General features: G+C 36.8%; 1 protein-coding gene across 1 annotated transcript in view; it reads right to left on the bottom strand.

The window, feature by feature from the left end:
- LOC149539486 (BTB/POZ domain-containing protein POB1-like) overlaps positions 1-25233 on the bottom strand; it is a 43952-nt gene extending 18719 nt beyond the window's left edge. The window contains exons 1-2 of the mRNA XM_089800722.1: positions 24624-25233; positions 11284-11430 (exon numbers count right to left, since the gene is read on the bottom strand). Coding sequence (XP_089656848.1) covers positions 11284-11430; positions 24624-24912 — 436 coding nt within the window. The 5' untranslated portion in view covers positions 24913-25233. The remainder of the gene's footprint in view (positions 1-11283; positions 11431-24623) is intronic.
- Positions 25234-25604: the final 371 nt, after the last annotated feature.

The raw sequence follows: 25604 nt of genomic DNA, 5'->3' as shown, positions 1-25604 counted from the left end.
AGTTGAAGTTGTCCTCTTCAAAAAACACCTCAAAACCACTTCTAATCGATAGAAATTGAATTGCAATTGTTTGGAAGACTATTTTCCCCCTCTTAACAAAATAAAAGTAAAGAAATGAGAAATGAAATTAATTTGGTTTGTGTTTTACCTTCAAGTGCTCTTATAAAACTACAACCGAGTTTTTCGCAAAAACTAAAAAAACACTTGACAAGTTTTTACAAAAAAAATCGATTAGTTTTTGGTGCCAGTGAAAGTAGTAAAAACTCGCCAAGTCAGAAAAACTCTACTAGTTTTTGCAACTTGGAGAGTAACCTGCCTACAATACATCTACAAATATTACAATCTACCTCACACAAACATAAAATGCCAATTGGTCAATATGGTATATCTTATCCTCCCAAACATCAAGACATCTATAACATGAAACCCCCAAAAACCAAACCTGTCATATTAAGCTGGAAAATTATTTACCTGAGCTCACCAAACAGCTAGGTTACCAAATACTCTTGTTGATACCCTGGATCAAAATTCCGAGGCAGGAGTTGATTCTAGTGTGTCCAAAAGCCCACAGGGAGTTGTAACGCTCCCATGTGCTAAATTCAGTTTTTTATTGTTCTTCCCTATAAACCGCAAAACTACCCTAAAAGAGGTCATGCATTGTTTTAGCATTTCTTGAACTTGTAGCATTTGAAGATGGAGAATTTTTTTTTGATAATCCCAATGGTTCTGATTAGTGAATCTTGATTGATGAACATTGAGTTGAACTATATATTGCTTTTGTAATTGTAATGATTTTCTGATTTTCCTTGGAATCATTAGCATAGATGTATATGATGTGGCTTATTTAAATATTTGTTAACTATCAATTGGCATTTAATATTTAAGATTTCATCTTGATCAATGATAAAGTGTTATACTATCAAAAAATCTAATTCTATATATCCCTTGCATTTTTTTTGTGTCTATACACGCACCCAAAACCCCCTCAATAAGAAACACACATCCTCATACCAAATTTTGATACCTGCATCCGCACCTGAATTGCTAACTTAGCCCAAAAGCATCCTACCTAATCTTTATCTGCAAAGGATTCTCCATTTGCACTTAGTTGATCTTCTAGCTCTATAATATTCATGAAGTATGAGAACACTAATTCTCCTCTAGCCATTTTAACATGCAGAAGTTGACGTCTTAGAGCTAGAGCTCTACTGGTGTTGTTGAATTTGTTTAGGTCCTTAGTCTGAAACATCTCTTTGGCTGAATGAAACTTTGAAATGATGGAAACTAGACGATCCTTAACTGAATCAATCAGAATCTTCTTTGCCATGATCTTGTTCTTTTTCCATTGAGCTTTCATAGCTTCTTCAAAAGGTTCGTTACATCAGAATTGACATAGTCAAGGAGATCATTCTCTTCAAGTGTAATCAGAATACTAAATTTCCAAGAAGAGAAATTTGAAGAACTATTGATATGTCTTTAACTTTCAGACATTCACCATAGTAACTGTTCGCCCACTATTACCACCCAACTTTTAAAATTTTCAAAATTGAGCCCAAAGGAAAATTCTGCCTTAGTTTCTCAATACTTATATCAGTTTTGTTAATAATATATGTATGAAGTGTACGCATGCAACATAGAAGCATCAAGGTGAGCTATTGAACTTGAACCCCAAACCTGAAGTTCAAGGTTCAAGATTTGGAAGTTCATTCTGTCAAGCCAGAAGTGCAGATGCAGATTTGCAGTTGTAAGATGCTCGGAAGGCTCGAAGTTCAAAGTTTAGAAGCACAAGCTTGTCTGTTCAAAAATGCAGGTTGATAATGATCCAATCATGGACTGGGGTTTCAAAGTTCAAATGTTCCAAATCTAGAATCAATGGTTTAAGTTCAAGGTGCTCGTTCAGAGTCAGCACGTTCGAGAGTTCACAAAATTCAGGAAATGTAGATCCAAGTTCATGATATGAGAGCACTTCCCCATATGGTACTTTAAAGATGACAAGTTAAAACTTCCACCCAATCATATAAGGACATCAGCACACAGATTAGGCCATCACTTATAAAAGCGATTTTGTAGTGCCTGATGTTCGACTTGGAGTTGGGAAACATGGAGAAATTGAAAATATGATAAATTCATTATCAGGCTCAATCACCATGACTCATGGTCTGAATGCACTTTGATTTCCCTGTGAATCAGATGTTTGTCTCTATTAATGGCTCAGACAATATTGTACCCGGGCTTTGCCAACGTCCACTTGTATGGCAGCACCATGAGCTTTATGTTTTCAGGGGTTATGATAAAGGCCAGTACAAACAACAAGTAATAAGTCTAAGTAATTAGGTCCAATCCAAAAGACCAGTAAGACATGAGAGAATGAGGAGCCCTTGAGCTTCTCGCTTGAGTGTTTGACAGATTATTATTTCAGGCCAAACTGCTGAAAATGTGTATTATCCAATACACCTAGAGATGTGATGCAGGAGCATCTTGCATCCAAAATAAAGGGGAGACATGTTGAATGTAGAATTTAAAATTTAATAAAAAATAAAAAAAATAAAAAATAAAAAATCTGGAGGAGAGAGAAAAGTGACGAAAATTAGAGGAGAAATAATAAAAAAATAAAAAGAAGAAAAGAAAGGAAAAGAGGATTTTTATTTTCAAGGTGCATAGGTGGCATAAATAGAGAAATAAGAAAAATAGTTGTCATTACATTAATCGAGGTGTGTAGGTGGCATCTTAGAAGCTTGTGGAAAGTTTCTTAAATCTTGCATTTAATATTTGTTGTGATCCATAAAAGAAATGTAATTTTCTAATTGGGCCACATGGTGGTGCTTAGTTGTAACTCTAGAAGGTTATGGAAGTTGTAGAAAGTTGTGGATATTGTGTAGGTGGAATTCTAGAAGGTTATGGATAAGTCATGCATTGGGTGGTAAGTGCCTATTTAAGCAAGGGATATGAGCATTTCTAATCAAGTTTGAGAAGTAGAAGCTAGAAGGCGTGAAGACTTCAAGGTGTGAAAGCTCTAAAGGTGTAGCTCTTAAAGTAGAAATTCTTAGTGAAGCTCTTGGTGTGAAAACTCTTATTTAGGATTTCTCTTATGTTGAAGAAGTCATATCATCTTGTGGGTGTTGTAAAGATTTTTCAAGTATAATAAAATTATTTGTGAAGCATTTTTTTTCTTGGTCTCTATATTGTTGCATTCTTGATTGTGACTAAGTAAGGGTGGTGCGTACCTCTATCAAGTGGTATCAGAGCGGGAGTTCCTGAGTGTGTGGACAGATCGCCGAACGTGAGGCAGTTTACACCAGGATTTGCAAAGAAGGTTGATTTTGCAGCTAATTGATCTTTTAGATTGGTGGATTTGTTTAGTGTTTGCTAAATTTTTGGAAGATGCCTCCAAGAAGATTGGACCCCAAGGAAAATGATGACCTTAGTGAAGCGATGGAAGAAAGAATCTTACAGAAGATAAGAGCAGAGGTCAAATCAGAAATTGCATTGATAAAGAGTGACATGATTGCTGAAATTGTGAGTGCTTTGGGTGGTGTACCTAGGCATGTGGGTACTGAAGACAGATATGACGAAGTTGCTGAAGACTTTGAAGCTACTAGTGAGGATAGAAGTGATCATGAGGAGAGACCTATTGGAATTAGGGCTAGTCAGTTTGCTCGACCTGGATCTCAGTTGAAGTTGAAGCATAAGATGGAGGTTTCTAATTTTTCAGGTACTTTGAATCCTGAAGACCTAATTGATTGGATTGGTGAATTAGAGGACTACTTTGAGCTTGAGGGTATTGAAGATCCATTGAGAGTAAGGTTGGCACAAACTAAGTTGAAGGGACATGCTGCTCTTTGGTGGAAGGAACTGCAAAGAGACAGAGAAGAGGAAGGTGAATTGAAGATCACTAGATGGAAATTGATGGTGACTAAGTTAAAGGCAAAGTTCATTCCGGCTGATTATGAACTTGAATTGTTTAAGAGGTTGCAGAATCTGAAACAGAAGGATATGACTGTGAAGGATTACACTGAGGAGTTCTACAAGTTGACTATTCGGTCTGGGCATAGAGAATTGTCAAAGGAGAAGGTAGCACGGTATATTAATGGTTTGAGATTCAATATTCAAGATGAGGTTGGTATGCTGAATATTTCCACCGTTGAGGATGCTTATCAGTATGCTTTGAGAGCAGAGGAGAAGCTAAAGAGGAAGAATCAAGGTAGTTCCCGAGGGAAGGAGAAGCAAGATAGTTCGGTACAAGCTAAACAAAAAGTAGAAGGTGAACCAAAACCTATTGAACAAAGAAGAAGGACAGGTGGAGGTGTATTCAGAGGTAATTGTTTCAAGTGTGGTCAAGAAGGGCATGGATCTTTTGAATGTTCTATTGGTAGGACAGCTACTATTGTGAATGAGGTTGAAGTCCAAGAAAATCAGCCTGAGGAAGGAGAAAGTTTGTTGGCTCGGCGAGTACTAATGGGTAAGAAGACATTGGATTCTTGTCAAAGGACTAGTTTGTTCAAAACTTGTTGCAAGTCTGGTCGGAAAGTTTGCAAGGTGATTATAGATGGTGGTAGTACTGATAACCTTGTTGCTGAGGAGATGGTTCAAAAACTTGGTTTGAAGAGATTGAGACATCCTTGTCCTTATAGAATTGGTTGGTTGCAAGGTGAGCATGCTTTGGAAGTGAGAGAGCAATGTCTTGTTGATTTCCAGATTGGGCAGTATAAGGATCAAGTATTGTGCGATATTGTGGATATGAACAGTTGTCACGTGTTACTTGGTAGACCTTGGCAGTATGATTGCAGGGCTATGCATGATTGTGTCAGGAATGTGTTTACTATTGAGAAAGGTGGTAGGAAGTTTTCTTTGATTCCTTTGCAGAATGAAGCGCTCGGTAGGAGAAACCTGAGTGTTGGCAGTCGAGTTGAGTTGGCAAATTTTGAGAAGATTGAAAATCAGCATGGGAAGCAAACGTATAGAACACCTGTGGTGGATGTAAAGGAGAAGAAGAAAAACAAGGGAAAGAGTGTGCAAGTTGAAGATTTGGAGGACATATATGTGAAGAACCAGTTTGGGATTTATGTGCTGAATCCCGAAAGATGTTCTTCCAGCTATTAGAACATCTTTTCGGACCTGGGGAGTCTGATGCAGGAGCATCTTGCATCCAAAATAAAGGGGAGACATGTTGAATGTAAAATTTAAAATTTAATAAAAAATTTTTAAAAAAATCTGGAGGAGAGAGAAAAGTGACGAAAATTAGAGGAAAAATAATAAAAAAATAAAAAGAAGAAAAGAAAGGAAAAGAGGATTTTTATTTTCAAGGTGCATAGGTGGCATAAATAGAAAAATAAGAAAAATAGTTGTCATTACATTAATCGAGGTGTGTAGGTGGCATCTTAGAAGCTTGTGGAAAGTTTCTTAAATCTTGCATTTAATATTTGTTGTGATCCATAAAAGAAATGTAATTTTCTAATTGGGCCACATGGTGGTGCTTAGTTGTAACTCTAGAAGGTTATGGAAGTTGTAGAAGGTTGTGGATATTGTGTAGGTGGAATTCTAGAAGGTTATGGATAAGTCATGCATTGGGTGGTAAGTGCCTATTTAAGCAAGGGATATGAGCATTTCTAATCAAGTTTGAGAAGTAGAAGCTAGAAGGCGTGAAGACTTCAAGGTGTGAAAGCTCTAAAGGTGTAGCTCTTAAAGTAGAAATTCTTAGTGAAGCTCTTGGTGTGAAGACTCTTATTTAGGATTTCTCTTATGTTGAAGAAGTCATATCATCTTGTGGGTGTTGTAAAGATTTTTCAAGTATAATAAAATTATTTGTGAAGCATTTTTTTTCTTGGTCTCTATATTGTTGCATTCTTGATTGTGACTGAGTAAGGGTGGTGCGTACCTCTATCAAGATGAATTTTAAATCATTCAGCAAGAGGGATCCCATATGCCTTTGAATGTGTATTATCCAATATGCCTTGATAAGTGGGATCCCGAAGGTTTTGAAAACCAAGGATATGCTAAGAATGGAATGGAAATACATGAGCTCCATCAGCAATCATGAACCGTTGCAGAAGTAGACAACATATGTGCCAAGTCTAAATGTCTCTTGCTAGGGGTGCTCGATTTCATTTACTCCAAACTACATATCTCATTAAAGGTCCTCCTCCATTTTATCAACATGGTAATTAAAATCACATCAACATTACCATTATAAATGTTTCATTGAAGGATCATCGATGAATGTTAACGAAGGAGTGAGGACCGATAAATCTGCATTCAAACAGAGATCAAGTTTGCAGTGTCATTGGGTTCAGTCAGCGCAAGCAATCCCCTAAACACACCTGATAGAAACTTTGCAGTGGACTTATAAGTCCCAAGTATTTCAAAGTTAACATCCTGATCCTGGTGAAGCCTAGGAGCCGACTCCAAATGCTTGATAAAATGCCAATGTGCATAAGAGTTGATGCCTCAACACAAGACATTATAGAAGCATGACAACTATCATGGGGTGGACACAAATTGTTTATCAGAATGCTAATTCACGCATGTTCAATGTCAAATTCCCAGTGGGTCCCACTGACCCCGTGACGTTCATCAATCTCTAGCATTGTTCACACTAGCAATTCAATAAAAATTATAGCGAAATTGGCATTGAAATCCTGACCCTGGTGAAGCCTAGGAGCTGACTCCAAATGCTTGATAAAATGCCAATGTGCATAAGAGTTGATGCCTCAACACAAGACATTATAGAAGCATGACAACTATCATGGGGTGGACACAAATTGTTCATCAGAATGCTAATTCACGCATGTTCAATGTCCAATTCCCAGTGGATCCCACTGACCCCGTGACGTATCATCAATCTCTAGCATTGTTCACACTAGCAACTCAATAAAAATTATAGCGAAATTGGCATCTAACCCAACATATCCTTTCAAATCGAACGAAGAGAAGTCTGTATGTTGGTGAATGACTATGACCAAATGAAAATTTTGAAGTTCCCTAGAGACTACATCGCACTCATCGACGAGACAAAGAGGTGATCATCATCAAGATATTGTTGAATAAACAAAGAGTGCACACAATTATGTACATGTCGAAGAAACATACAAATTGTTTGACCAAATGCTTATCAATAAATATCAGTTTCCAAAAGCCTATTTAAGTCTACATGAGAGGAGATTTCACAGTGAAATATTAATATAGGTCAAACACAAAAGATGGCCCCAAATTGTTTAACAAGATGCTAGTTTCATTAAAAGGCTCCCCTGAACCTAGTATTCAAAAGGCAACGAGCCTATGATTGGCAGTTCTGGTTGATTGCCCCATCGATTCCCAAACTCACCAATTTGAGACATCTAATAGCCCATGTTGTGCACAATTGGTGCAATGGCGGTGATCTTATAATCAAAGAAAATGAACAAAGTCGATGTGAGTAACAAAGGTGATTACGCAAAGTATGATTATAAAAGTCTAATTCATACAATAACATTATGTCTATCTACCTATCAGAGGAAGGCTTGCTAAATAGTTTCACCAAAAAATGTGTTTTAGAAAACAAAGATACATGATACTAAAAGCTTATGCCATATATATGGATTGAGATATCCTCCCACCCCTCAATATAGAGTATGCTCAACTTGTGAGTTAGATTCCCTACACGAAAGGGACTCATAAGCTATTGGTATCTCCCTCCCATAGACATAGGGTTCTTCTTTTTCTAGCGGTCTTGAGGGTACAAGAGGAAAGAAATACATTTTTTTTGTATTGACTATAACGGAGGGAAATAGGGGAAATTATTTTATTTCCTGCAACTTGATTTTAATAGCAGGGGCAAAATGATCTTTTGGTTGTTTTGTTGTGTTTGAAATTAAAGGAAATCATATATATATATATTTGTTCTTGAGGTCTGAATATTTATTTCTCAGGTTGAAATTGGTCTTGTGGTCACTTCTTCCATATTTTAAATACAGCTCTGTATTATCAAGTACATATATGTCAATAAATCAGTCAGTTTACATACTTGTAGTTTGCAAAATAAGATATTAATTCCTTTCATTTCCTCTGTAATGTGAAAGACTTAATAAGTGGTCTTTGGGCTGTTTGTTAGTCTTTCTCACCCGGTTCAGTTTGTAAATCTAATAACCGCATTCGTCTCACATTTATGGGTAGATGTTAGTATGCCTTAGTGTCTTCAAGTTAAAGACATATCAAGTTACTCGATTCACTGAATATCATCTAGGAGGGAGTTGTACATCTCAATTCAGAGGAGGATTATCAATGCAATGATGATCTATCCAACTATTGGTACCCTTTGTCCTTCATTTTGGGGCATTTGGAGTCGATTTGTATCTCCACTTTTGAAAGAAAAATCTGCTCACTAAAAGTAACTAACTGAACCAAACACCAAGAAGGTAAAGCAAACATTAAAAGTATAATAATAATTCTGGTTCTAAATCGATTCCTTAGACCCACTCTAATACCATGTTAAATTTAAGAACCACAAAGAATAATGTAACAAATGAAATACAAAATTTAAAAACAACTGATAACACAAGAAGTTGCCCTGGGAAAAACCTTCCTCATGAGGGTAACAACCCAGCCCACAGCAAGATAGATCCTTTATTCAGTTCAACAAATCAATGACAAGAGAATATCTGGCCACTATAGCCGGTCTTCAACATGCAATGATCAGAGCCAATAAATTTCAACAGAGCATTGCATTATGAGTCACAATACCCAGATATCAATATCACAGCTTAATCTGAATATACATAAAGATGCTGCTCACATGCAGAGCATACAATCAAAATCTGAAAATGAAAAATACATTCAATATCATACTTTCCCAAAAACAAAATGTTCAACCACAATCATCTGCTACATCAATGCTTTTCATATTATAAAAACTCAACTCAAAACACAATATTACTGATTCGCTTGGCAGTGACACACGACGCACCCCTCTATACAAATTGGCAGCTACAAACTAGGGGAGAGGACCCAGTAGTTGAGCACCCTAACTTTGTGCTTCTCAAAATCTTATGTGGAAATTTAAATCACTCCCATTTTTTGATAGTAGCTTCCTTGGCAAGTCCCCTGCTCATAACTAAGGTTTCAAAGCCACATCATCAAATATGATGCCACATCAGCATGCCTTTTGCCAAGGTGTTCAAAACAGCCCAAAAAAAAAGTGAGACCAATCATAGTGCATTGGAGACCCCCATACTTGTGCAGCTGATGTGGCATCACACTATTGATTGTTTTTTGGGAAAAGGGACACTTTTCATTCAATTATGGGTTGTCTTCATTAGCAAGAACTTTAAAGTCAAAACTATTGGTACAATCTTGTCAAAAATGTTGGATATTAAATCAACAAGTGTGGGTGTTAAGTTAACAACTTCTATCACAACCATTGGAACATGCTCGAGTACTAGATCCTCTCCCTATGAAACGATGCTGCAATGAATGAAGCAGCACACACATAAAGTTTAAAGCTGTTGAAGAAGAAATGAACCATCAAAGATAGTGAAAACTAGAGTGACATGATGCCAAACGGCTCCACAAAACAAAATGGCATCCTTGAATGATCTACTTGTTGCCAAATCATCATAGCAACACACGCAGCTACCAAGTCAGCATAAACGTTTAGAAAATATGAAATTCTCTAGCCATAGTAAGAAGAGTGAGATCGCAGGATGCAAGGAGTTAATATAAAGGAGCTGGGAAACATGTTGCCAGTAAATATATGATGCCAAGGTGCCAAGGTTATATGGAGCAAAAAAGAAGACCAAGCAATCATATGAACCAAAGTAGACATCATAAGAGAACAGAGCAGCAGAAAAAGAGAATCACAAACAATTAATCCGTCCAGAGAAAAACACAAACACAGGTCACATAGAAGAGATTCTGAGAACATGACTGCAAAAGATCGTAGGCATGTAGTCTGTATCGCAGCTACATACTTCTACAACTAGTTTGTATAATTAGTAAAATTCCTCATGAAGAAATTGGTGCTGATTTCCAAATATAACTATTTGAGCCACTTTACACCCATGCTAACCTCACTAAATCAAATATAGGAACATTGGTCATAGAATTTGAGGATAAATTTAAGGCAATAACGAGGGTCATTTTTGAACTCTCCACGCTGTCTAAAGAATTCTTCGTTAGTCTCTTCCTAAAGGAGCTTCAAGAGTTTCACTGAAATGCTTCTTCCAGTATTTCTAGTTATTTTCAATTTAGCTTACTCCTTTTATTCTCTCTTGAAAGAAACTCATGTTTACTGTCAAAGCTTTGCATTTTCATTGTGCTGACTTATAATACCACATGGGCTTTTTTTCCATTACTCCAGTTCCTGACTTCACAAATCATGTGTTTGATCGTTTTTATGCAATGGATTTTGTGGAAACTGCTGATTTTATTGCATATTTTTAGCAGTCAATCTTAAAATACTAAAATAGTCTTTTGATCTTAGAATATTAAAGTTCTTCTAATGATATTTTGATTTAGATTTTTTAATATAACCATGATCACATTATCTGCAAACTGGTAATTTTGCCTGAAATAACCAGTACTCTTCTTTTCAAATTATTGTTGATTCGGAGATGTCCTCAAGTTGCAGCACATTGTATTCAAAAATGAAAGACGCATCAAATAAATTAGTTGTTTACAGGTTGGGGAAGTCAAGAGGCCAAAAGAATCATCACAGCAATGATTTGTTCCAAGCATACTCCAACTTGTGCTCTTTGTAATCCCCCAAGCTTAAGGAAAGGAAGTAATCAATTGACACTTCCAATAGTTTTCCTTGTACCAAGGCTTTTAATATAAATTTCCTTGACTGTTTATTTGATTTTGGACTCTCATATTTTAATCTTATTTTTTCCCAGTAGCAAGTGTGCCTATGCTAGGCGAGCAATTCAATGAATGATCTCTGTGCTTCACCATCACCCAGAAGCAATGAGAGCAACATACCCTATTTCAGCAGAGTAGATAATTTTCTTGTTAAAGCTTACTCGTGCAAGCTGGGTAATGAAGATTGATTCGATATTCACACATACATGATTCCCTAAGAAACAATGCACTGAAAGAGCGCCACATTCTTAAAACTAATAGTCCCACTATGATTGATCCTCAAAAAAATTCAACGAATTTACAAGCAGTGCAACCATGTAGATCAGGAAAAAACTAGTTCAGTCGACTCAGAAACTATAAAATTAAATTTAAAAATGTTTAAAATTTGAAATTAAAAAAAAAATGCCAATAAGTCTTAAAAATAGTGCAACAGTACACAATTCAGGTACATACCCGCAGGACTTGAGAGCATTCCTACAGCAGTAGGGGATTCCTCAATCATTGCTACAGCTTCCTCATCGGGATTATCATATGCTGCTGCATCATCTGTATCTGGCTGGTTGTTAAACATGATATGCTCCTCACAAGCCTCCAGAATTTCTGCTATTTCAAAATTTATTAAAAAAACAGATAAAATCATAACAGAGTAAATAAGGCTATCAAAATACACAATCAACATCTGAAATACATTACTTTCGGCAATTTCCAACTTTTACCAACAGAAACAAATGAGAAATATGTTCATATAGAAACCCAAAGTTTAGAAAAGGAGGCTACAACAACAAAGCTCTTAAACCTAGATACAACAAAACGTAAATGATTGGATCAACCTTAATAATCCTAGAGGCTTCATTTTTGATATTGGGTACATCAGTCAAATTGTCATGACTCGTGATCACATTCTAGAATTAAGCAAGCAAGAGCTCTAAGCTTAAAAAATCCCAACATTGAGATTTACCAAGATTTTCAAGGTAAGTCATTTTTGGTAGAGGGAAAGGTTATGCTACAATTGTGGTCCCCGCAAATGAGAACCATGATGACCTTGCTACCTTAAATCTACCAGTAACTAGCAACCCATTCAACAAATTACTATTTTTAGTACCACTCTGTTAGCTATCAATGATTAAGCCCTATAGCTTTCTCTAGAAAACAATTTTGCAGTGTCCCCTTCAGTGTTTGGATACTATTGATAGTTTCCTTTTCATTTGTCTGCTGCATGGTCTGTTATGGCCAAGTCATCTGACCAGCTTAATACAGCACAAGTTCATTGCTAAGAGACTCCAGAAGACAGATATCAAAATATGATAAGAAGAAAATCAAAGTGGTTATGGAACTGGAAGCATGTACCAAACAGCTTCTTAGAGGTAAGAGACAGGGATACAGAAACAGATGGCAGAGGCAATGACCTAGATCTTGAAGCAATCCATAGGCCAAACGTATAGGACAGGTATTTAAGGGGGAGAAGCACTGTTTTCACCAAACTGACCATTATTGAAGAAACAACCAAAAATATCATTACAGGCAACAAAGATTTAGGTTGTAAATGGGAAATAGGTAAAAGATCCTCATCTGCAAGTTCTTCGAGAGGAAATGCACAAGATTCTGATTTGTAGCCCCAGCTTCGACTCCCTGATTCCTAAGCAGCCAACATTTCAAGAAATAAGAACTTGTCCTTACTCAAATGCTTTAAAACTGTTCATTGAATGAGGTGAGAGAAAGCATGCATATTTTGAAGTTTGACGGGCCAAAGGCTGGAAGATGATTAGGAGGTGATCTGAAAGTGCTCTGCACAGATGCAAAGTTTCTGGAAATGTGGCTTATAATAACAACCTCAGAGGCCCTCTCATGACGAAGGGTCAGCTCTCACTACTCTCTAAACACAGTCCCATGCTTCTACAACTCTCATGAGTTGCTTGCCTCATTTTCCTCTACAGAACACACGTACAGATTCCAGAAAAGTGATGTTATTAGTTAGTAATGAGATATCACCTATGAAAATCAGAAAGGGGAATATGGGTAAGATGTAGTCTGGAAAAGTGCTGACAATGATGAGATATCACCTGTCAAAGAGAAATATTTGGTAGCCTGCCTCAGTCAGCCCCATTCAACACGTTTCAGCTCAAAGCATAAAAGATTGGAAAGTGTGTGAAGCTTATTGTGCAATGAGGAGAACAGTGTATGCTTTGAGCAAGGAAGGAGAATACAAACGTAAATGGCAGAATACTTGACTAATTAATCAGAGATCAAAATGATCTATATATACAAAGAGGAGAGTTGAATAGAATAGAAACATTCTATTCTAGACTACACCTAAATATTAGAAACATTCTAATATTTACAGAGATATAATAATATACAATAGTGAGCATTAAAAAGAAACATAGAGATTATTTTAATACCCCCCCCCCCCCCCCCCCCTTAATGCTCAATCTATTTACTACACCAATAGATCCCCTGAATTTAACAAACTTGTCAGGACCAAGGGGTTTTGTGAAAATATCTACTGATTGCTCTGAGGTAGGGACATAGAGTAACTAAATAGATTCATCTTCTACTACTTGTTGGATGTAATGGTAATGAAGCTCTATGTGCTTGGTTTGTAGTTTGAGTACTCCCTGATTGTCTGAAAACAAAGAAGTCAGACCTGCTTAAGGAATATGCATATTTGCAAGCATCTGACGGAGCCAAATTGGTTCACAAGCTGCCTTGACAGCTCCTCTATATTCTGCTTATGTAGAGGAGAGTGCATGTGCCTATTGCTTCTTACTAGTCCAAGTAACTGTTGCAGATCCAACTGAACACATAGCCAGAAGTAGATTTCTTGTCATCAACTAAGACGGCCCAATCAGAATCAGTGAATTCACTGAGCTAAGGAGTAGTACTCCTTGTGATTCATCTTCTACTAATTGTTGGATGTAATGGTAATGAAGCTCTATGTGCTTGGTTTGTAGTTTGAGTACTCCCTAATTGTCTGAAAACAAAGAAGTCAGACCTGCTTAAGGAATATGCATATCTGCAAGCATCTGACAGAGCCAAACTGGTTCACAAGCTGCCTTGACAGCTCCTCTATATTCTGCTTTTGTAGAGGAGAGTGCATGTGCCTGTTGCTTCTTACTAGTCCAAGTAACTGTTACAGATCCGATACTGAACACATAGGCAGAAGTAGATTTCCTGTCATCAACTGAGTCGGCCCAATCGAAATCGGTGAATTCACTGAGCTAAGGAGTAGTACTCCTTGTGTAAAGAAGACCATAATCTAAAGTACCATGTACATAGCGTAACACATGTTTCGCTACTATCCAATGATCAGTCTTGGGGTTCGTCATGAACCGTGAGATGTAGGTGACTGCAAAATTGAGTCAGGTCTAGTAGTAGTAAGGTAGATGAGACTACCTACTAGTTGCCTGAAGAGTGTTTCATCTACAGGAGGAGAAGCAGATTGTGCGAACAATTTCAGACCAGTCTCCATAGGAGTGGTGGCAGGTTTGCAATCCTGCATTTGAAACCTGTCAAGCAAATTTCTGGCATACTTCAACTGAGACAAAAAAATATTGTTGTCAATCTACCAAACCTCAATACTAAACAATAATGAAGCAATCTGAGTTCTGCATAGATCCTGTTTGATTTTTGAAATCAAATGTTCTGAACTCCCACTAATGATCAAATCATCCACATAGACAACAAGAAAAAGAATATCATTACCACAGTGTTTAATATACAAATTACTGTCTAATGGACTACGTTGAAATCCCTAAGCAACCAAGTACTGATCAATCTTTATTTACCAAGCCCTAGGGGCCTGTTTAAGATCGTAAAGGGCCTTCTGGAGTCTACATACTTTTGGTTCTGAACCAGCAACCTTAAAACCTGGAGGTTGTATTATGTAGACTTCTTCCTGTAATTCTCCACTGAGAAAAGCACTCTTCACATCCATCTGATGAACTTTCCACCCATACTGAGCTGCAATGGCAAGAAGAATGAGAATACTACTCATCTTGGCTATCAGAGCGAATGTCTCCTCATAGTCAATGCCTTCGCGCTAGGTGAATCCTCAAGCAACCAGTATGGCTTTGTATTTGTCCAAGGTACCATCCGCATGCTACTTGACCTTATAGACCCATTTACAGCTAATGGGTTTCTTCCCAAGAGGGAGATCTGAAAGAACCTAGGTGTGGTTCTTTTGAAGACTCTGACGCTCAGCATCCATTGCCTATTCCCATTCTGGAATTCCTTTGGCCTCTACATATGTCTGGGGCTTAGGGATACTGTGGATGTTGGCCATAAGAGCTATATTAACTTTGTTGTGCTGAATGCTCTTATTTCTGGAGGTTCTACCCTCAATGAGTTCATCTTCACTAATCGTTTGAGCCCACCATTTTGGCTGTAGAGTAGAGGAGCCAATATCAGATGCTATTGGAATCGCTGGATGAGGAGCAGGAGCAGGAGTTGTATTCTCTAGAAGTGGTTGAGGTGGTGTATCAGTAGCATCAGATGACTCATATAAAATAGAAGAATTCAAATCAAAGATTGGTGAAGACTAAATCTCGAAATGCGGTGGGGAGGCAGAGAGCGGAAATGCTCCGAGTTCCTCATCAAACACAACATCACGACTGAAGATTATACGATCAGTATTTACATCAATCAGTCTGTAGGCCTTATGTGTGTGGTTATATCCTGTAAACATGAGTTTCTAGCTTTTGGAATCCAACTTAGTGCGTTTCGCATCAGGAATCCATACATATGCTAGAGAGCCAAAAACTTTGAAATGGTTGATCCTAGGTTTGCGACCAGACCAGGCTTCCTCAGGAGTTATGATTAATTGCAAGGGTGGGTGACAGGTCAAGAAGGTAGACAGCTGTGGGTATTGCTTCTGCCCAATATTTTCTGGGAACATTTCTATGTTCTAGCATAGCCCTAGCCATTTCTATGATGGCACGGTTTCGATGCTCTACAACACCGTTTTGTTGAGGGGTGTGAGGTGTGGTGAACTGACATCTAATGCCATGAGTAGTACAAAAGGTAGAGAAAGCAAAAGAACAGAATTCCCCCCGATTATCGGTCCTAAGAGTACGGATGGAGGAACCAAACTCTTTTTCTACTAGAGCTTTAAACTGTTGAAATACAAGAAAAGCATCTAATTTTTGCTTAAGAAAATATACCCACGTTTTGCAACTAAAATCATCCACAAAGAGTAAGAAGTACTTGTTCCTAGTAACAAAAGCAGAATTCATAGGACCACATACATCAGCGTGGACCAACTGGAGCACTTTAGATGCCTGCAATGATTCACCATCCTTAAATGGTGTCCTATGTTGCTTCCTTACTTGGCAAGCTCCGCAAACGTGATGATTCTAGGTCTGGATATCAAGTAGGCCATGGACTAAATTATCCCAAGCAAGACGTGCTAAATATTGAATGTTCAGGGGACCGTATCGCTGATGCCAGAGGCTGTTGAGAGCAGATGATTTGGCGATGAAGGCATGCTCAAGGGAATTGTCTGAATCTACAAGCCTATAAATACCATGATCCTCAAGACCGACAGCAAGGGTAGTGCGAGAAGCACAATCAATAATCAAACACTTATTTCCACTGAAAATGACATCCAACAAAGGACAGTGCTTCATAATCTGACTAACAGACAAGATTATGTTTCATGCCAGGAACATAACATACATTGAGGAACATGAGTTTTCTTCCTCCAAGCTGAATCTAAGCATTGCCCTTGCCGACAATATTGTATTCTTTGCCGCCTCCAAAGATTACTGAGTCAGAATAGGAAGTGAACTCAACAAACCAATCACGTTTGTGAGTGAAATGAAGGGAGGCACCGGAATCGATATACCAGGCAAAAGATTTAACATGATCTGCAGGTATGCTGGCCATAAAGGCATGGTAGATATATTCTTTCTACTTTGAGTGTTGGGCAGCATTGGCTTGCTTTTTAATTAAGTCTGACTTCTGATGCTACTAATACAAATGCTCATAATATGTGAATATCTTAAATGGCACAAACTTCGAGGTGAGAAAATGAAAGACCCAAAAAAATCGAAGAAGTACCAAGATGAGAGCTCAAAAAACCTAGAAATAATACACTGACAGAATCCAAATCCGTTGGCTCGAAAATCGAGGCACCCACAAAAATCTGATGAAGACCCATTTGAGATCTCGAAAAACCCACCAAGAATATGTGATCAGAAAATTTTTCCGAGCCAAAAAGTCATGTTTTCGAACAAAACCCTAGTTGGCAGCCATTGATGGAAAAATGTTGCAAAAAAAATGGCGGTTTTCTTAAAATAAATTGTCCGATCTGCTTCCCAAAGCACAATGACAGATTCAGATGGTGCTGGAAAACAGTGAGGTCCTTCCAAATAAGGATAGACGTGGCTGGAGCAAGGGTTTTTTTGGTAAAACTCAGAGCCGTTTTTCGTTTTTTTGATTCAAATCATGCAGCAAGTTAAAAAAAAACCCGAATTGCAGATGAGTCGCACAGATCAAAATGCGAGCAGCAGAAAAAAAAGAAATTCCAAAATGACCACGATTTTCCGAGGACAAAAACGGACCAGTCACGAACAAGAAGCTGCGATTTTAGAAGTCGCGATTTCCCGTGCAGACGCAGGTTGCAGAGATAAATATCACCCAGTCATGAGGGCAGGCCGTGAATCTCATAAACCTGATAAAAAACTGTGATTTGTTGCCAAGGAAATCTGCAATTTCTTAAGAAAACGGCCACGATTTTTCAGATGTGAGTTGCAGGCAAAAATCATGATTTGGAGAGGACAAAAACCTAGCTCCAGATTTCAAATTTCTCCAAGCAGAAAACCCTAGGCAGGTTTTAGAGAAAATCGACAGAAATAATTTTGAAAAAATTTAAACAAATAATAGGGTGGTTCTAGTCTACAATGCCGCTGTGGGATGGATTCAGACTGTGGCTTCAAAATATTCAATCCCTGCCTGTGTTTAGACCCACTGGCTCATATTATTATCTGTGGATGAAGTGGGTAGGTGATAAGACAACAGCTGTGTCCCCTGTTAGCATATATACAAAGCATTGCCACCAAAGGTCTTTGTTAGGGCCGGCCAAGGGATATATTGTAAACACATTCAGCTCACTGGAATCAGAAATTCATTATACAGGGAAGAGAGAAATAAGTCTACAGTGGCAAGTTGGTGTGGCGGGTGGGCCCTCTTCTTCTGCATGCCTTCTTCGGTGACAGGCCGTAGACATTTCCTTTCCAACTAATGCCAGCTGTAGGAAATTCCTCTTCCAGTGAACTTGATACAAATTTCAACGAATTTTTTTATTTTTTTCAAGTTAACCGAATTTCAAATTTTTAGCTGAAAATTCAACAAACATTGTGACATAGGTATTAGATATATAGGGGGCAACATGTTGTCCTAGATGGTAGAAAAAACTAGGAGGTAGCAATCAATCTTAAAAGAATCGAGTTCCATAGTTTTTGCTTTAAAAAATTAAATATAAGGTAAAGTTTTTTATGCTTTTGATTCCCCTACTTTCAGCACATTTGCTAATATAGTCACCCAAAGTTCAGTAAAACAGATTTTAAAACTATAATGGGAAGGCATCACACCTGATACCCAGATCCCCATCCCCTGCAGCATCCCCAGGACATAAGAACAGCAAGGGATGTCCCTGTAATGTCCCTTACCAGTTCATGAGACCCTATGTTATATATTAATTAAATGCAAAGTTGCACTTTATTAGCATTTTATTAAAATTAAAATTAAATAATATTTCTCTTGCAAATTAAACAATTAAACTAAAGACAAAAGTGAAATATTGCTTTAACGCATATGGACAAAATTCAAGAATAAAGAGAATTTTAAAGAATTATGAGGAAGATTATGAGGAATTGATTTCAGTCAGAAAGGCGGACAGGCAAAAGGGAATTTTTGAAAAGTTTCTAACAAATTGGCTCTTTTCAGAATGCAGAGAATCTATTTGGAAATTTAAGGGATGTCCATGCATTCTTAAGAGCCAATTTGTCCATGATCAAATGGGGTTCCTTTTATTTATACATCTTAATATTGCCAAGCTGATCAAATGGGGTTGGGGGTTGATGATATGAGATTAGTATGGAGGTACTTATTATGGAAAGCCCTAACTTAATAGACTAGGTTACATTTTCAAAATATAAACAAAAATACCAAAGCATAAGTTATGGGGTTGTGATTCAAAACCTTGAGTTTCTGCAATCCAAAATAATAAGTTAATAACAACACCTCCAAAATAATTCCTCCCAGTATTTAAGAATGAGTGGGGCCTTTGAAAGTAGTGTATTAGAATAAAAAACATCTCAACTCTTGTTATTAGTTACACTTAAATTGCCTAGCTTGTTAGAAACTCCATTAGCCACCCTTTTAACATAAGGGTAAATATTAAAATGTTTCCACAATTTCCTATATAATATTATCAAGGCTCTGTGTCAAATTGATTTTGGAGAAAACATATTGTTTACCACAGAATGATCTGAAAGTCACCTTCAACTTCTTGCCTTGTGTAACATAAGACAATGGTTAGCTACAGTATCAACTTGAGGTTGAGCTTATACTTTAAAATAACTATTGGCATTAAATTCTATGTGTTCTATTATTTCACATACATAGACTTTTAACACTGCTGATTAAGGCATTTCTAGTATTATTTGGACGAGGGGCATAATGATCTTATGATATGAAATTAGAGGATGCTGTCAGATTTGGGCTTAAGATTTCTATATTAATGAATCAGAAGGTTTCTACAGTGCAAAATATTCTTAGCTGGCTTAAGGGAAGCCAGGAGTTAATCAATGGGGTCCATATTGATGTTTTTGCAAAGTACAAAGAACTGTTAGCAGATTCTGGTAGAATGAGTTGATAACCCTTGAAGTCGCAAGGGAGGCTGAGTGATTTTATTAGTAATCACAAGAAATTTGAAAAACAACTTAACTCGAAGCAAACAGACCATTACAGAAGGATAGTGTGATGTCCATAGACCGAGAAGGTTCCATCTGTGATTTCCTAGTGACATGATTAGTCTGGTGAATAATATATTGAACACATCACGGCTATTCAAATGACTGAACTGCTGAGTCTGTTTGTTAATACGAGTGTAGCTTTGGCCTTCATTCTTGGTTACATTGGCAGTAAGGATAACCATGAGATGAAAAAAGAAAATCAACTGGAATGTCAAGAGAACAAACTAGCCATTGAGTTGAAGGACAAACACGTATTTTTCTCTACTGAGAATAACTCAGGGGGCCTGATCATCAAGTTTGGAAATCTGTGAACTAGGAAAAAAAGGGTTCGAAATTAAATAGCAATCCAAAACAGATAAGCTAAGATGCTGATGTCATAAAGGAGCTATGTTGATAGTCTAGGAAAGGAAGAGTCGGAGTTTGGAAATTATAGCAACCACTACCCAATACTGCAAGCTGAAAGACAACAATCAAAGGAGCTATGTTGACAGCCTACGCTGATAACATAACAGAGAATTAAACCATATAATGAACAAAAAAAAATAAGAATCAGATTGAGGTTGCTCTTTACAGTCTGCTAGCCACCCCTGCCTCATAAAATTTGCAGAAACATCCCCAGAAATACCTCTTTATAAAAAACACTGTCTCATGGATATCCAGAATCCCACCCCCACCCCCCATTTCTCCATTTAAAAAGAAGAAATACAATTCCCCTCATCAATCACTACACCTGCCCTATAGCTAATCCACTTAACAACTTGCAACTCACAATTACCATAATCAATTTCCATTATGCAATTGCGACTGTGATGAAGGAAAGAAGAGAAGGCATTTTTGTGTAGGAGGTCTAGTTATTTTACAATTGTATAATTGTATATCAATAATCTTATTGCTATGCCAATTGTTGTACAGATGTGGACTCATAACCTTAGGACCTTTTTCCATAATAAAAACCATAGTTACCAGGTTTCATATTTTCAAATTCATTCAAGACGTCAAAAAATTTGGAAATCTGAAATTTTCAACAATGAAATAGGTAAAACTTCCATAGAAAAATCCAGATCCCAAATTTTGCCCAATTTGGTAACTATTTAAAACTAAACATGAAAAAAAAATTATTGCTGCTGAATATGAACCACTGTGCATTGCACACTGAACATTGAATCTTGAATTCGATGTAATATGTGAATGCGTAATCTAGAAACCTCATTTTATATGTATGATATTGTTCCAAATAACTAGCCACGTGAACTGCCATCCTTGAAACACATAGAAAAAGCATCTTCAAAAGATAGTCTGAGAATAATACGGTTATTTACAGTCTCCAAGACTGCAGGGGCATACTCTGAAAGAAACACAGTTTTTGACAGTCTACAAGACCGCAGGGGTATAGCAGTTAAAATAGAATATAATATTAAATATTTGAAAGTTTAGTTACAAAAAATGGTAAAAGAAATTGCAATTTTTCATTTGTGTAAACATTTAAATAATTGATAGAAAGTTCTGAACTATCATATTTTTCAATTTCATGAAGTATGCAATGCAATATACAATTGGCCAATGTTAATCAAACTTATTGTCTAATACAGATGTTGTGGCATAATCCTCGTCACTAGAACTTTTAGACTGATCTAACTGCTACAACTAGCACCAACCAACCTTACAAGTGTAGCTTGATCGTCATCAATCTATACTGGCTACTCTAAATCTACATCCTACATTATGCTAAATCTCCTTGTAATTAATTTGAGATCCTTGAGATGCAGGGCACCATGCATAGTCACGAGCTTCCTAAAGGTAAGCTTAATCCTATCAGCATAACAGAAGATGTTGTATGTAAACTACCATAACAGAAGATGTTGTATGTAAACTAGCTCCTCCTAACAATAAAGGAACAACAAACCTATGATGATAGATTTTATGTCAATAATGCTAATTGGTAATAAAGGCCCACAAAATTACAACCAACCAAATGGGTTCCCCATTCACCAGTGCCAAAATCTCCCTATCCAACTTTACCACAATTTTGTAGCCCCTAAAGTTTGGCAAATTTGGGTCCAATAATTTTGAATCTAATGAGGCTTCCACTACATTATACACTTCTAGATGGAATTCATGAAAGGCTCTATAATAGGGGGATAACTCCACCATGCCTAATAGTGGTGTGCTTCTCCCAAAATTATGGAAGGATACACTGAATGTACTCATTGTAAGACTACAAGATGGAGTCACAATGCCATACAATGGCTCTTATATAACCAAGAGTGCTATCAATATGCTCATACATCTCCCGGAGCCTTGAAACATCAAAGTCAAAGTAGTTAATAGCCATGAAAACTAGGGATATTACAGAGATGATTAAAATGGCATTTCACCAAAAACGGTTGCTATTCCCCACTTTCTTCACTTACTCTTTCTTGGATTCAATTCACCAATTTCACCCATATGTAATTACCAATAGTTACCAACACTCTTGCTACTCAATCATCCTCTTCAAGATAATGAAGTAGGCTGCATATTCAATTTCAAAATGTTCAATAAATTCATCCCTAGAAAGCACCAAAAATATGCATGTGGCATTTTGTGATTACAAATAAGCATTCAAATATCTCTCACATCAACTTGTTTGATTCACTCAATTCTTTGATGTCCTTGATACATTGTTCATGGGCCTGCACACAATTGATTCAATGTATGATTGTAAGAAGCTTCAACCAACTTACCCACCCCTCTGTACGCATTCGATGCAACTATCCTGAATTGTGCCACGTTGTTAAAGGAAGTCTCATCAAAGGATATCACTAAGTTTCTAAGAATAGAACTTTCCATCCTTGCGATGATGCAAACAATCAATTGGCTAAAAAAGATCCCTCTACATGCAATATATTGATGAGTGTCTAAGTTGTCGAGCCGTCCATAATAAGGTTGCACCCGTGATCTAAACTTCTTGCTCAAGCAGCCTTAGACAGGGCCTACTTAAAATGACGAGAAAAACATGGAATGGATTGCTATTTGCAAAGAGACCATTCGCTCATTACAGCACAACGACTTTATTCAAAGCATCTAAACGACCTTGTTGATGTACTACAATACAATATGCACTTTCATACTTAATATATGGATAGACAAGAAAAATGTAAAGAAATTGACCTCAATAAAATCAATCCACATTTGTAGGATTGATGTGGATGTGGAGCCCTTCTTTTATATGAACGAGATAGTAGATTGTGAAAGGGATGCAACTAAAAAGCATCACAAGCAAGAGCAAAAGCCTCAATACGGATTTTATCGGATGACCATGATAAGCCTTAAAAATAATAGTGTTCTTCAACAAGAATCGTTATCAATCAGTTTTTGTGCACCAGCACAACCACTTAGACAGTTTAGGCAATGTTCAAATTAGAAAATATTCATATGGTTTTGTACTTTAATCATGACATTAACATTTATCTTTTATTGCCATGTCTTCCTTGGCATGTGTGCAAATTTTAATAAGCTAATACTCCAATCTTTGTAGCATTTCTTCTTGTCTAACGATGGATTAAAAAGTGTGATTCAAAATGCTGAAAGCGAACTACAAAGTTTTCACCAAAAACTCTTCATTTCAATATATTGGAGACATTACCCTTCAAAACATCTCACTTTGACTTTAAGGAATGAATAGAATAATTTACCCTAAAACTACATGAATTTTTGGCTCTCCAATATATACTAAAATTTAAATGAGGACTTACAATTAACATCACAAAATTCAGGTCTCACACCAATCTGAGATCATAGTTAACAGATTAACCCTAAAACAAAGTGAAATATTATGTGTCTGGAAAAGAAATTGCATTGAGGTTCCTAATCAACATATGTGATATTAAATTTCAGGACTCCCATAAAAATCAAAACAACAATTGAACAATTACCCTAATCAGAATAACATATCAAGACTTTCCATTAAGTTTTATAAAAAATACCAATTTGGTATTCAAAATTTTCATGAACACAGAAAACTTCAGTTCTTAAATAACATTTACGTCATGACTTAGAAAAATTGACCTTGTCAACATGAAATTTTCTACCAAAAGCAATTAAAGAACTGAAATTCGGAATGTAATTCCATGCCAGGCATAAAAATCCAAACAATGTTTTAAGAATATTAAAATTATGCTTAAATTCTTAGAATTTCCCTTTAAAGAACATGAAAAGTCATGCTTCCAGCAATTATTCAAACAAGACTAAAAACCAGATCAAAATTAAACTGGCATTCATGAATATACACCAATTCAGTGTGAAAAGTCCAGCCCCGCATGAAAATTCAGAATCATATTTCAACTCATAAGATTTTCTCTAAAACAAAAGCAAAAATTCAACATTTACAATGTTAACTACACTTCCATATAATTTGTTATTTTCCATGGATTCTCAAATTCGCCATTTAATAAGACAAGCATTTGATCTTTTCTGCAAGAAGTGAAATGGGCATTCACATGAATTGAGTTGCGCTTGACTTTACTTTACGACTTTAACCTAAAACAACGAAAACCCAGACTTCGCACGAATATATAAACACGAAAGTTTCAAGATAATTAAAATTACACTTATATTCATTGCTTTTATCTTTCAAATTAAAAAGCCCGGGACAACCGTCATATGGAAAGTTCATATGAATCAAAATTATGCGGAATAAAAATAAATACAGACATAACATTCCAGGTATTGCGCAAATATCCAATGACACGTTCAAATATATAAACTCACGGATGACTTCATAAATTTACCCCCAAAAAAAAAGAAAGAATACACAGGAATCATGATTCTCAAACATACCAGCTTCTTTATTGACACCTTCCCGCCTGCGCTTCCTGTTCTTCGCCCAATCGGCAATACTTTCACAACCATCCCCTTCCGACTTGCTTTCCGCCGACCCGGCCATGATCTCGATCCTCAAAACCCTATCGGAAAAATTGCTATCATTGAACGCGAAGGCGAAATTGGCAGGGCCGTTGACGCCGCTGCTGTTATACGACGGGGAGTCGGACTCCATGAAAACCCCCTTGCTGTCACCTATTCTCGATTCAGCCGTCACAAGCTGAACCTCTGATGGCTCAAATCTCATGCCAGAATGACACTAGAGCCCTAGCTCTTTTCAAAAAATCCTCCGGAACAAAGGATTTTGCGCAAAATAGAATATAATACCCTAGCTTAACTTTACAAAATTCAAGCGAAATTGTGGAAACAAAAAAACCTGTCTAAAAAATTATAATGCTAGAACAAAACTGTTAGTCAAAACCTCCATGGCTCAGAAATGGAACCCTATGCACACAGCAAAATCGGAGGAATAAAAACCTAGGCAAAAAAGTTACGCACAGGTACAAAATAGTATAAATAAAAGATCTGATTCGGAGCATAACGGAAACGCGCAGGTCTCGGTTTGAATAAACATTTGAAAAGGAACGTGCTCGATCTTTAACGACTGCCCCCGCTGCTTACCCACCGAATGCTTTTTTATTTTTCTATTATTTATTTATTTATATTTCTCTATTATATATTTCTATTTTTGCTTGAAAGAAGTATGAAGATGACTCCAGTGTTTAATTATTGTGTGATCAGTCAGAAGTCTCTGGTTAGAGTTGACATGTGTAAAAGGTTAAAAATGTGAGGAATAATTTAATACTATTATTAATGTTTGATAAATAGCTGAGCTGGAATCCATTATCTATTTTTGGGATTGGTAAGTCTAATTAAGTTTAATTAGAGCTAAAATAATTCTTCAGATATATTCATAGTTTGTATTTACTCATTTTTTTA

Source organism: Cupressus sempervirens, chromosome 9, assembly GCF_028749045.1.
Source record: "Cupressus sempervirens isolate cs-2001-9-10 chromosome 9, ASM2874904v1, whole genome shotgun sequence".
NCBI lineage: Eukaryota > Viridiplantae > Streptophyta > Pinopsida > Cupressales > Cupressaceae > Cupressus > Cupressus sempervirens.
The sequence above is the reverse complement of the archived record's forward strand: the minus strand, read 5'-3'. Positions and strand labels throughout refer to the sequence as shown.